At 37.3% G+C, this 12,462-nt stretch overlaps 2 protein-coding genes across 3 annotated transcripts; both read left to right on the top strand.

Moving 5' to 3' along the window:
* Positions 1-1,055: 1,055 nt before the first annotated feature.
* Positions 1,056-6,521, top strand: LOC131017158 (disease resistance protein RPP13-like). Of its 2 annotated transcripts, none has more exons than XM_057945888.1 (4): positions 1,056-1,311; positions 1,952-2,629; positions 3,426-4,493; positions 4,631-6,521. In XM_057945888.1, exons 1-4 carry the CDS (start codon positions 1,257-1,259, stop codon positions 6,364-6,366), a joined length of 3,537 nt encoding a protein of 1,178 aa, XP_057801871.1. In that variant the 5' UTR covers positions 1,056-1,256; the 3' UTR covers positions 6,367-6,521. The 2 variants fall into 2 exon arrangements, with proteins under 2 accessions (XP_057801871.1, XP_057801872.1); XM_057945889.1 differs by lacking the exon at positions 1,056-1,311 and adding an exon at positions 1,322-1,339.
* Positions 6,522-8,512: 1,991 nt separating this feature from the next.
* Positions 8,513-12,462, top strand: LOC131017157 (putative disease resistance protein At1g50180). Its single transcript, XM_057945887.1, has 2 exons — positions 8,513-9,518; positions 10,617-12,462. The coding sequence occupies exons 1-2, from the start codon at positions 8,612-8,614 to the stop codon at positions 12,323-12,325; spliced, it is 2,616 nt and encodes an 871-aa protein (XP_057801870.1). The 5' UTR covers positions 8,513-8,611; the 3' UTR covers positions 12,326-12,462.

Raw genomic sequence — 12,462 nt, 5'->3', positions numbered from 1 at the left:
TGTGCACTCGACTTTAAATTGTGAACTGTGATTATATATAGTAGTTGATCTGACCAAGTGTAGTAACTAAAGTATGGGATAATGCAACTTGTTATTAGACAATTGCTCAAGTATTAAAATTAGCCATGGTTGTTGGACCCCACGTGACCACAGCTCAGATTTTTGAAGTCAATGGACATTTGAGGTTGACTAATTAAAACCAGCAGCTTGCTGCAAATGATGAAATAGCAATTAAAGCTCTTCACATTTCAACTACTAATACTCCCCAATTTTTAATGATAGTTCACGTTTTAATTTGATGAACGTGGTGAAACGAATCTTCTGACTTTACTATTTCACACTAACTACCCAACTAGATGTAAATCGCACTAAAATGAAATTACACGCATAGAAACTTAATCAGAGACTTAAATTATACTCCCTCTGTCCCACTCCAATAGGTTCACTTCTTTTGGGCACGGAGATTAAATAAACTTACTTTTTAGTAGAAAAGTGATTGTAAATTAAAGTGGTGTGGTTCACATCAATTAAGTACAACTTTTTTATCCAAAAAGGAAATGAGCCTATTGGAATGGGACATCCCAAAAAAAGAAATGAGCCTATTAGAGTGAGACATAGGGAGTAATACATATGATATTAAAATTAAATTCCCATAGTAAGAATTTTACTAGGAAAATTGCAACAAAGAATTAGCAAATGTCAAAAAGTAAATGTTGGGCACACAACGGAATAAAAAGAATTTAATTGCACGACAAAATTGGGATTAATTATACTTTGTCGTATCAACCATCTCATTGGTGGGGCCAAGATAGCTATATTCTTAAATTTTTCAGGATCAGATGCATGGTATGTGTTGTCCACTATAGTTACATGAATACGATTGCATCTTGTATAAAAATATCTTCCGATAATGTCAAACCTCCCTTCCCCAAAGTTATATATATAAAAATATATATGCATATATTGTGGGGAGCAGTTGGCAGTGCTGCTGCTTCTGATTGGAAATAACAACCAATAATCAATTTTCCTAATTATTAATTAGTATAGTATTCAACTTTAGCTTACGCTATAACAACTAAATATCTATCCTTACAAACAGTTGGTGTAAATCAAATTTTTTTCATGATACATCTGGAGCTAAATTAACACTTTTTCCTGAACTTGGAACAAGATTTTGTGGGCTTCTGCTCCAGATTGAATTTATTTTTCTCTTCTTTGATAATTTTGGTTCTTGCTTTTTGAGGAGAGAAAATTTGATGGGATCTTCCAGCAGTGCGCCAAAACGAGCTAACCGCATTCCTCAGCGAGATGGTTAGTGGATTCTAACCTTGTGTTTCAGGTTGTTGTTTTTCTTGAGTTTCTGTAAGATGAAAAAAAAAAAAAAACTAAGTTTTTCATTTCTAGTGATTTGGAACTTTTGTGTTTGAGATCACATTTGTCAACAAATTTTTAATGTTTTCGTTACACAAATCTTAAATATATAGTAGGTGAAATTATATTTTTTAGCTAGTTATTGTTGCTGTTTTTATGCATAGGGATGTCAATGGATTTAGGACCCAGTCCATATCTGCAAATCCCAGATCCATATGTTATTTTTTTTGGATCTAAACCTTCCAAACGTAGCATTCGACAGATCTGGACTGGATCTGGGCCAGAGTCTCTAAATTCTAGATTTGGATTATGATTTTTGAGATGTAAATCCGATACATGGATCCATATAGTTTACAATATATATTGTTTTTATTTTTATTTTTATTTTTATGTCCTAATCCCTAGTATTGAGTCTATCCCATGTTTCACATTCACGGATCTGTATTCAGGCTTGTACGAATATAATTTTTTATTTATTATTATGTTCTTATGCTTACACGAGTTTTTCATGTAACAGTATGTACATTTTAGCTAGAATATAGTGTTATTTCTCTATATTTAATGTCGAAATATTTGATAGATGACCACGTCAACATGGCCCCGCCCCTCAACATCTATGAAAACATATTTGATCTCTCCTCGAAGAGAGATTCAATCAGTGAGATAAGGACTTGCATGCCTGAATTCAGAGTTGATGGGGCAGAGACAACATCAGAAAATGTTGGAGAAGAAGAAGACGAAGTTGATGGGGTGGAGACGTCATCAGAAAATGCTGGTGAAGAGGAAGAAGACTATGAAGATATGGGAGTTGATGGGGCGGAGACGACATCAGAAGTTGTTGGAGAAGAAGGAGATGACGAAGATAAATATATGGAAGAGCTTAAGGGGGATATTTGTAGTACGTTTTGGGAAGAACTATCGACTGTCTTAATCACAGGCATGGCAGGTATTGGAAAGACAACTCTTGCTAGACAAGTATACAACCACCCACACGTCGTTGCTCAATTCAAGGGCCGTGCTTGGGTGTGTGTTACTGGCTTGACTGGGAAAGAGGTACTTATGAAACTAATACGACAGGTCGTATATAGTAAGAAACTCGGAGGAGATTCCTTGTTAGAGAAAATGGATCGTAGAGACAAGAAAAGTCTCCAAGAGATGCTTCACCAACACCTGAAAGGAAAGCGATATTTGATAGTTCTCGACGACGTGCACAAAGAAATGATCTGGGAATCTATCTGGGAAGGTCTTCCACATGAAAGTATGTTCCTTTTTGTGTTAGTTGTCTTATGTCCTAGCATTTTTAAGTTTCATAGCATGTGAAATTGTCATCTATTCATGTACATAAAAACTCAACATGGTATTAATTAGTAGTATGTTAGGTGAAAACGATCTACTATGCCCTTATATCTTTCCAAAACTTCACTCACATGGGTAGTTGGAAGCAAGTCTGTGACTTACAACGTAGACCATCTAATCCTTTATACTCTGTACGTCACACCTAGGCATAGTTACTCTCAATCATCAATAATCTCATAAGACTAAAACTCACTTTCCTTTTCTTCACTTGTCCAACTTCGATCGACGATGAACACTCTATCTTATTCTAGATAATTTCTAATCTAGACTATTCCCATACTCCACACATGCACAATTCCAGTTCTTTATTTTTTTTTCCTTAGTGTTTTCTCTTATATTCTAGATATTTCTAATGCAAATATCTTCACTTAAAAACTTAAGTTTATTTTTATATTCCAACACAATCATAGTCGTCCGTAAAAAAAAATATATATATATATATGATTTTTCATACTTTTGAATAGCGGCTGCGATGTGCCATCACCCATCACACACGTCATTTTACTCTCCCGTCAATTATCTCACATCAATTATTCGGCTAGCCATGCAATATATTTTGTCGAAATCTCATTGGTAGCTAAATTAGCTTAAATCAATAGTTTAGTAATTTTCACGCTAATAGGGAACCATTATTTTTTTTAGTTAGAGAGGAATTAGTTGTAATATTTTCATACGATAATATTGTCTTATGTATGCAGAAAAAAGTAGTAAATTGCTGCTCACGAGTCGCAGTAAGAATACACGAAGAGACCCCTTCTCTTCGGATGAGATGGAAAGTCGTATCCATTATGCTTATCGGATGCAACCTCTAAATCCTGAGGAGAGCTGGCGATTTTTTTCTAAAACAATATTTTGTGGCATTGATAAATCGCACCAATTCCCAAAGCATTTGTTGAAAATGGGGAGAGACATGTTGACACTATGTGGCGGTGTGCGGTTAGCTATAAAAGAGATGGGAATGCAGTTAGCAGAAAAGAGACGGTCAGGGATTGAATGGGAACAGCTTCTTCAACCGACTCGTTGCAATGCAATTTTGGAGGCTATCATGTTAATGATAATACAAAGGCTAGACAGCCGTTCAGATTGGGTTTATCTGGAAGAGGTGATAAATGTCCTTAAAATGATGGTGGATTTCGTGAGAGACAAGGAATTGGAAGAGGGAAGCAGGCTGTATTATTTCATATGCGACGTTGTCGACATGGCTCACTATCTTGGGGAGAATAGGCCCATTTCTAAAAATAATGCAGAGTCTATCCTAAGATGGACCAGCGAGGTCAAAATGAGCATGCTCGAAGGGGCAGAGGCAGAGTCATCCTCGTACAAATCAGAAAGTTTCGGAGAAGGAGACCAAAATGGAAATGTGGTGGGATTAGAGGAAGACGTGGATCTGCTGCTTCGCAGAGTGATTTCTAATGGGGAACTACACAGCTATTTGATCACAGGGATGACTGGTATTGGGAAGACAGCTCTTGTAAGCAAAGTGTACAACCATGCAGGCGTCGTTGATCAATTCGATAGGCGTGTTTGGGTATGTTGTTTTACTAACTTTAGTCATAAAAAAATATTGATGAAGATAATAGAGCAGCTGGTAGATTGTGAGGAATTTAAAAGGGATTCTTTATTGGAGAAAATGGAGCGTGCAGACAATTTTTGTGTGGGGGAGATGCTTCGCAAACATCTCGAGGGAATGCGATATTTGATAGTTCTTGATGACTTTCCCAAGGAAATGTGCTTGGGATATATCTTGGAATTTCTTCCATTTGAAGGTATGCTTATGCTTTTACTTATCTTGGTATTCCTATTATTTGTGTTCATGTCATGCTGCTAACTTTGAATAATGAAGCATTCTTCTTTGAATTATAAATTAATTTAAACTAAATAATCTCCCTTCTTGTGTAAGCAGTTAAAGGAAGTAGGTTGCTTCTCACGAGTCGATTTGCCTATAAAGATGTGAACATCGGTTATACTCATTGGGTGAAAACTTTGGATCCTCGTAAGAGCTGGAAATTGCTTTTGAAAACTATACCAAGTGAGCTAAAATTCCCAAAGAACTTGGAGAAAATGGGGAGAGACATGTTGAGGAAATGTGACGGTCTACCATTAGCTATAATCGAGGTGGGCAAACAGTTAGCAAAAAGGAGACCACTGACAGAGAGAGAATGGGAGGAAGCTCTTGAATCAATTGATTTGGGCGTAATACTGCCGTTATTTGAGTCGAGTTATCAAAAATTGGATCCAGAATCCAAGCCATGCTTCTTGCATATGGCCTTCTTTAAGGAATACACATGTATTAGGACAGGGAAGATGGAACATGTTTCGGCTATAGTAAGCAAGGTCTCAGAAAACCAAATTAGATCATATGTGAGTATCTTAACTCAGGAATGCTTTGTCGAGATCAAGGACAAGAAGAGTTGTCGCGTCAATGCTATACTACACATGTTATCCATCAAAAAAGCAGAGGAGGAAATAGGTCTTGAGATCCTAAGGAGCAATGGAAGTAATCGACCCTTTGAGAGTCCTCGTCATCATCGTGTTATCATTTGTAGCAGAGACAAGTTCAACTGCTCCACGGATCAAGATAAACATCTTGTTTCTCTCTTCTTCCATGGAGGTGGCTTCTTCGACACTAGTCCCTCTTATTGGAAGAGCTTTGAACTACTTAAGATACTTGATTGGGAAGATTTTGGGCTGAAGAATTTACCAGAAAGTGGTACTGACACAATGATGGGATTAAGATACTTGGGATTGAGAAACAATTACATACAAAAGCTCCCACTCGCGTTGGGGAGCTTGAAAGAGCTTGAGGTTCTTGATATAGCTCTCAACTTTATGGTGGAGGTGCCAGATATTATATGGGAAATGTGTAGCCTTCGTCACCTCTACATGTCTGATGTGATTTGCCGAGAGCCTTTGAAGATTGACACTCTGGCGAATCTGGAGAGCTTAACCTACATCTCATTTGATAATTGGACTTATGAGCTCTCGTGCAAGGGAAAGATGACCCGTCTCAACAAACTGGGCATTGAAGAAATTGATGAAAACTCGAATGTAAGCAAGCTCTTTGCATCATTGGTTGAGCTGAAGAATCTTGAAACCCTAATCTTAAGAGGGTTTCGTTTCAGAAGCATGCCTTGTTTGGACAACCTTGGTATTCTACGAAGTATTCGTACACTGAAACTAGAAGGGAACCTTCCCATGTTACCAAGTGCCTCTAATTTCCCTCGATTACTCGAATCATTGACGTTGGTTAATAGCTGTCTTGATGAAGACCCCATGCCAATACTAGCCGCGAGGTTACCTGTCCTTAGGCACCTCAAATTGCGGAATGCATACACCGGTGAAGAAATGGTGATCTCGAAATACATGAATCACCTCGAGGTCTTGTGCATGGAAGAGCTGTGGAATGTGAGAGATTTACAAGTTGGAAAAGGTAGACTGTCAAATCTCAAGAATTTAGAGATCAAGAATTGTCCATACCTGGAGACGCTTCCGGAAGCGATTGGGGAGATGAGAAAGTTGGAGGAGTTAAAAATGGTGACAACCAAAACCATTGCAACAAAGATCAGAAACTCACACTTAATCTCCGAAATAAGGCAGCGGTCTTCTGATTTTCGGTTGCATTTGAATAGTGATAATTAAGAGTTGCCTGTTTATTAAACACATAATTCGGCATTGATCATTGTCATTATAACTTGTATTACATTTTGTACTTAATTTTTTTCTTCCCTTTGTATAAGAGCTTATATATTCTCCAAAAAAATCAGCAAATCATTGAATTTTGCAGTACTTTTAAATTAGGAGTACAAATATGTTTCATTTTCTTTCCTTTCACTTCGAGGGATAATAATATTACTCTATTTTTGTTGGTGTAAATATCATATTAAACCTTGAACTATACCCGCTTTATCAAAAATTCCTTGAAACTTTCGAAATGCTCTCTAAACCCTTAAAGTAACAGAGTTTTATCAAATATATCCCGCATATTTTTTCCGGCCACCAGAAAAGTGACGTGGCTCGTCGGATGCCACAGTGTAATTTAAGTTTTATTTCTTTTAATCCATGTCATTTTTTTGTTCTCTTTTTTATTCCATGTCATTCTTTTATTCTAGAAATTAAAATACATGATTCGAGCACTCTCCCATTGATTCTCTACACTCGTTTCTTGTAAAACCATGATTCGATTCAATTTCTGATTGCGAGCCCATCTTTCAGTCAATGAATTATTCTCCTCGGCAAGAAATCTCGACTAGAACTCTCTAAATCATTTCAACGGCGCAGCACTCTATCTCTTCCTTCTCCTTTCTGTTCTGTTTTCCTTTCTAGCATTTTGTCGAACAGTTTATATGCATCTCTGCTGTTTATTTGTTTTTCCAGATCAGATTTTCTCTTTTCTGTTGGGTTTTTGCAGAGCACGATTACAAGCTGAAGTTTGGACATCAAATTGTGTTTCCAACATAATTGTCTACAATTCTTCTTTCAATTCATCCACTCTCCCAATTGCTTCTCTACACTCGTTACTTGTCAAACCCAAATTCAATTTTTATAATCTCAACCACCAAATTAGAATTTCTCCTCCTATCCCAGATTCGAATTTGAAACTATACGTGAGCCCAATGATATCGTCGCTCTATTTCGGGATCTGATGAAAACGGAGCCGCTTCCTTCTGTTATGCTTTTCTCGAAATTGCTGAGTGTTGTGGTCAAGATGAAACAATACTCTCTTGCCCTTCATCTGATCGACGAAATTCTTCAAAGGGTTCGAGCCTGATGTTGTAACCTTTAACACTATTGTGCTCTCCGCTTCCTCTTCCCCCTGCCGGAGATACGTTCGACTGCCACATGAAGATCGGCGCAAATCATGAGAGATTTTTCTTCTCTAGCAGAGATCGCGAGTTTAAGTTCGTAGAGAGTGGTCAGCGTGCATTTGTTCTTTAATTAGGGTTAACAGATTTTAGAAAAGAAGAGAATTGTTTATTTTAATTTTCAGAATAAAAGAATGACATGGATTAAAAAAGAGAACAAAAAAATGACATGGATTAAAAGAGAGAAAATTTAAATTACACTGCTGCATCCGGCGAGCCACGTCACTTTTCTGGTGGTCGAAAAAGAGATGCGGGATATATTTGATAAAACTCTGTTACTTTGAGGGTTTAGAGAGCATTTCGAAAGTTTTAGGGTATTTTTGATAAAGCGAGTATAGTTCAAGGTTTAATATGATATTTATCCATTTTTGTTGTGATAATATTATCCCTTTTTGAAGTGAAAACAAGGAACAAAATAGGGTGAAATTCTCTTTTGTAGAAAATGAGAAAAAAGAAAGGAGACATTTATAGCTATAAATTTTTGTTATCCTTATTTTTTCTATGATAAATTTATCAATCAAATTAAAGAGAACGCAATATGATAGATGACGCTCAAAAAAGCGTCATCTATGTGCATCCAAAAGTCTATACTTCTAGATAAGATGACACTTAAGAAAGTGACTCAATCGTAGACTTGAAAGCATAACTTAACTAAAGTAGATTACTTTTTGTTTAGTGATAACCCTTTTTCCACTCACAATACACTAATTTTATATTTCTTAAAACTTGTGTCACCCACACAACCGCATGTTTTTCGGACACGGATGGAGTATATCATTTCACAAAATAATATAAATAATCTATATAAGCGTTTTAAGTGGTTTCTACTTTAAATTTGTGGGGCATATTTGCTTTACAGCCTTACGAAGATTAGAATAAAGTGGTAGCTTGTTTGGAGTGTTTACTTTACACCCTAATGAAGATTGGAATAAAGTGTTAGCTTGTTTGCCAAATTTAAGCCCTAAAATGGTGAAAAGTTTGGCATCAGAAAATTTTAGAGAGAAATTTTTTGATCGATCATTATGGCAGCTGAAGTGGCAATCTCATCTGTGGTCGAACTACTGGGCAATCAGCTGATTCAGAAGGTTAAATCCCTGCAAGGCATCGAGGAAAAGGTGGAGTTGCTAAGAGAGGAGCTGAAGAGGATGCAATCCTTTCTCAAAGACGCCAACAAAAAGCAATTTGAAGACGAGAGGGTGCGTAATTGGATCTCGGATATCAGAGAGTTGGCTCAAGATGCCCAAGATACCATCGAGATCTTCCTTCTCCACGTTGAAAGTGCCAAGAATGGGGGGCTTATCAAAAGATGTACAAGCTTCCCGAAGCGTATGCACCACCTCGACAAAATTGGAGATGAGATCGAGTCGATCCAAGCTAGACTTGATGCCATTGACAAAAGCCGCGAGAGGTACGGTATCAAGGATCTCGGAGAGGCAGCTGAGTCGGCATCGAGATGGCAAATTGAATTGCGGCGGCGGTTGATTCCTTGGCAAAAGGACGAACATCTTGTGGGCGTTGAAGATGATGTGAAAAAGCTGCTGCAAGAATCAATTCTGTGTGAGAAGAAAGGGCTTTGCATTGCGGTCTTAGAGGGCATGGGCGGGATCGGGAAATCGACACTTGCCCGGGAAATATACAACCACCCCGACGTCGTTGCTGGTCCATTTGATCGCCGTGGTTGGGTTGTGGTGTCGAGTGAATTTACACCACAAGAGACCATCAAGCAGCTTATCTTCGATCTGCCGGGCTCTGACAAACAAAAGGTGCGTGAATTGGAGGAGACGATGAAGGACAAGCCATACCTCCTACAAATGCTTCAAGAAATGCTTTATAAGCAATTGAAGGGGAAATCATATTTGATAGTTCTGGATGATGTGTGGGAGAAGGAACATTTGGAATCTCTCATCAATGCTTTCCCAAATCAACAAGGTAACCATGTCATTTTGCCTATTCTAATTGATTTGTTTTTTATTCTATGGCATCCAAGTGAAAACAAAAAAAATAAAAAGATTTACATGACAAATTATTTATTTATTAAGATTTATATTTATTTTTTGTTATCCATCTTTTTGCATGGATAAATTTATCAATCAAAGTAAACGCAACCAAAAAGTAAAACTTATATAAATAGTGAGTAATTATCAAGAATAATACAATAAATGACCCTTTGTTTAACCACATACATGACAATTGGCATAGTTGTCATGTATATCATTTAAATTAACGCACATATACAACGCTTTGTAGTAAATGTCATGTATACTATGAATAGACGACGCTCATACATGACGTTTTTTCTAAAAGTGTCAGCACAATGTCATGTACTTGATACATGACACTGCATACATGACACTTATTTTTTTAAACGTCGTGTATTCAAAAAAGGCGCTCATACATGACGTTTTTTCATAAAAAGTGTCATGTATACTCATTTTTGTAGTAGTATACCTTCCTTTTTTAGTTGTCCCATAACAAGTGTCCTGATTCTAAAAAAATAAAATGGGCCCCACCACCTTTTATCTTTTTACCTTTAATCATTTTAATTCTATTTTTACAAAATAAAAGTGGGTTCCACCACTCTCCACTACTTTTTTTTTTTACTCTTTAATCATACTCACCTAAATTACGTTGCCAAAACAAACTGGGACACTTGTTATGAGATGGAGGGAGTAATTGTGAGTGTAATTTTGTAATATAGTATCATAATAATATTATGATATTACATTACTGCCCTCAAAGTAGATTTAAAAATAGGGGCACAATAGGCAAATTAAATTTTGTAAAACTCAACAAGGCTCCATTGATTTTAAATTTAGATGAGTTCTTAAAACTAGCTTTTGAATATTTTTTCAACTATGTATATCCATCGTAACCATTTATATAAGAAAAGTTAGTTTAGAAATTATACTCAACAACTTAATTTGATTATTGTCTGAATCTACTTTCACAATGATACGTTAATGATTGGATAAAATGTTCACTTTAGATTTCTCTGAATAAATTAGTTGTTGCTTTGATGGTCGACAGATAAAGCAGGTAGATTATTGGTTACGACTCGCAACAAGATTATTACAAAGTATGATCAATATGTGCATAAGATGAGTCTCTTAGACCACGAAAAGAGTTGGGAATTGTTGTTAAAGAAGGCATTCATTGGTAGCAGCATTATTGGCAAATGTCCAGACGAATTCGAGAGTGTGGGCAAACAAATCTTGGAAAAATGCCATGGTCTACCATTAGCCATCAGTGTTGTAGCAGCCTTACTCGTGGAAACACAAACTGAGAGTGGATGGGAACAAGTGCTTAACCAAATAAACTCTTATTTGGGAAAGACTAAAAGCGACGTATCAACAATTTTGGAGTTGAGTTATCAGAATCTGTCTCCCCAGTTGAAGTCATGCTTCTTGTGCCTAGCCTTTTTCAAAGAAGACTTTACTATCCCAACAAAAAGGCTTTTAAACATATGGGATGCACAAGGCTTGATCCAACAGGAAGGAAGCAAAACAACTGATGAGATAGTGAAAGGTTATTTAAATGAGTTGATCAATCAAAGCATGCTTCAAATTCAAGATCTAAACGTTAATAATCAAGTCAAAAGTTGTCGCCTCCATGATCTTGTGCGCGAGGTTTGCTTAAGAAAAGCAAAGGAGGAAATAGGTCTGGAGATAGTGAAAGGGGAGAAGCGGATTTCGTCAGAATCATCCTATAAGCCTCGCCATCGTGTTGTGTATGTCGAGAATATTAAGACTTCCTCATCGAATCAAAATAAGCATGTACGCTCTCTTTTCCTACTTAATGTCCAAGGTGGTTGGGTTCCAAATATGGCCATTCAATCTTATTACTGGAAGAGCTATTATCTCCTTAAGACACTCGAGCTTGACGGGCTTTCCTTTTATAGATTGCCCAACTCTTTTCGGTCATTGATTGGATTGAAGTGCTTGAAAATATACGAATCTCGAGGCAGTGTGATCAAACTCCCAAACTGGTTTGATCATCTTAGAAACCTCGAGGTTCTTGACATGAAATGGTGCTATGCAGATTTCCCAAGACTAGATTCACTGGAAATGGACAGGCTATGTCACTTCTGCGCATATCTTGTCAGTGGACTGACAAACATAAACATGTGGAAAGATATTGAGTGTTTGAGACACATTCGCCACAAGGACTGGATGAAGTGCATATCAACTCTAACGAGTAGTTGTCATCTTCGTGAATTAGGCATACGTTTTGATGGACGAATGATAGAGCATGAAGAGTTGATCAAAGTGAGAGCGTCGTTGGAGAAGATGCAGAATCTTGTCATACTTCACTTATTAGGGTTGTTTGGTCGTCCTACTGACATAGCATTAGTTGTGCCGCAGCTCGCCAATCTCACCAAACTTAAACTGTATAATCCGATGTCCAAATGTCCAACTGTGAGTACATTCCCTCCAAATCTTTCTCACCTTACGTTGACGGATTCCGAGCTAGTTGATGATCCGATGGCAGAGCTGGGTAAGCTTCCAAAGCTGCTCTTCCTCAAGATAGAGAAGCAGGCTTACTTGGGTGAAACGATGCTAGTTTTGTGGGACGGGTTCCCCTGCCTCGAAGCCCTGGTCCTTCGAGGTTTGGATGAACTGAAGAGCGTCTTCATAGAAGAAGGTGGAATGCCGAAGCTCAGACATCTCCGAATTCGTAAATGCCCCCGTCTGAACACTGGGAATCTACCGCAACACATCAACATTTTTATTGAATAATCTCAAGCTTACTTTACTTATCTTTAGTTATTCGTGTGTCTATGAGTAATAAGAAACGGAGTTTGTTGTGGTTGTTGAAACATTAATTTGACATTATCCAAACTACATGCATGAATGTTGAATTTATTGCTGATTCA

Source organism: Salvia miltiorrhiza, chromosome 3, assembly GCF_028751815.1.
Source record: "Salvia miltiorrhiza cultivar Shanhuang (shh) chromosome 3, IMPLAD_Smil_shh, whole genome shotgun sequence".
Classification (NCBI taxonomy): Eukaryota; Viridiplantae; Streptophyta; class Magnoliopsida; order Lamiales; family Lamiaceae; genus Salvia; species Salvia miltiorrhiza.
The sequence above is the reverse complement of the archived record's forward strand: the minus strand, read 5'-3'. Positions and strand labels throughout refer to the sequence as shown.

Coding starts and splice junctions, on each gene's coding strand:
- LOC131017158 (XM_057945888.1), top strand. CDS start 1,257: ATGGGATCTTCCAGCAGTGCGCCAAAACGAGCTAACCGCATTCCTCAG. Junction 2,630..3,425: donor GGAAGGTCTTCCACATGAAA/GTATGTTCCTTT, acceptor TTATGTATGCAG/AAAAAAGTAGTAAATTGCTG. Junction 4,494..4,630: donor GGAATTTCTTCCATTTGAAG/GTATGCTTATGC, acceptor TTGTGTAAGCAG/TTAAAGGAAGTAGGTTGCTT.
- LOC131017157 (XM_057945887.1), top strand. CDS start 8,612: ATGGCAGCTGAAGTGGCAATCTCATCTGTGGTCGAACTACTGGGCAAT. Junction 9,519..10,616: donor TGCTTTCCCAAATCAACAAG/GTAACCATGTCA, acceptor GATGGTCGACAG/ATAAAGCAGGTAGATTATTG.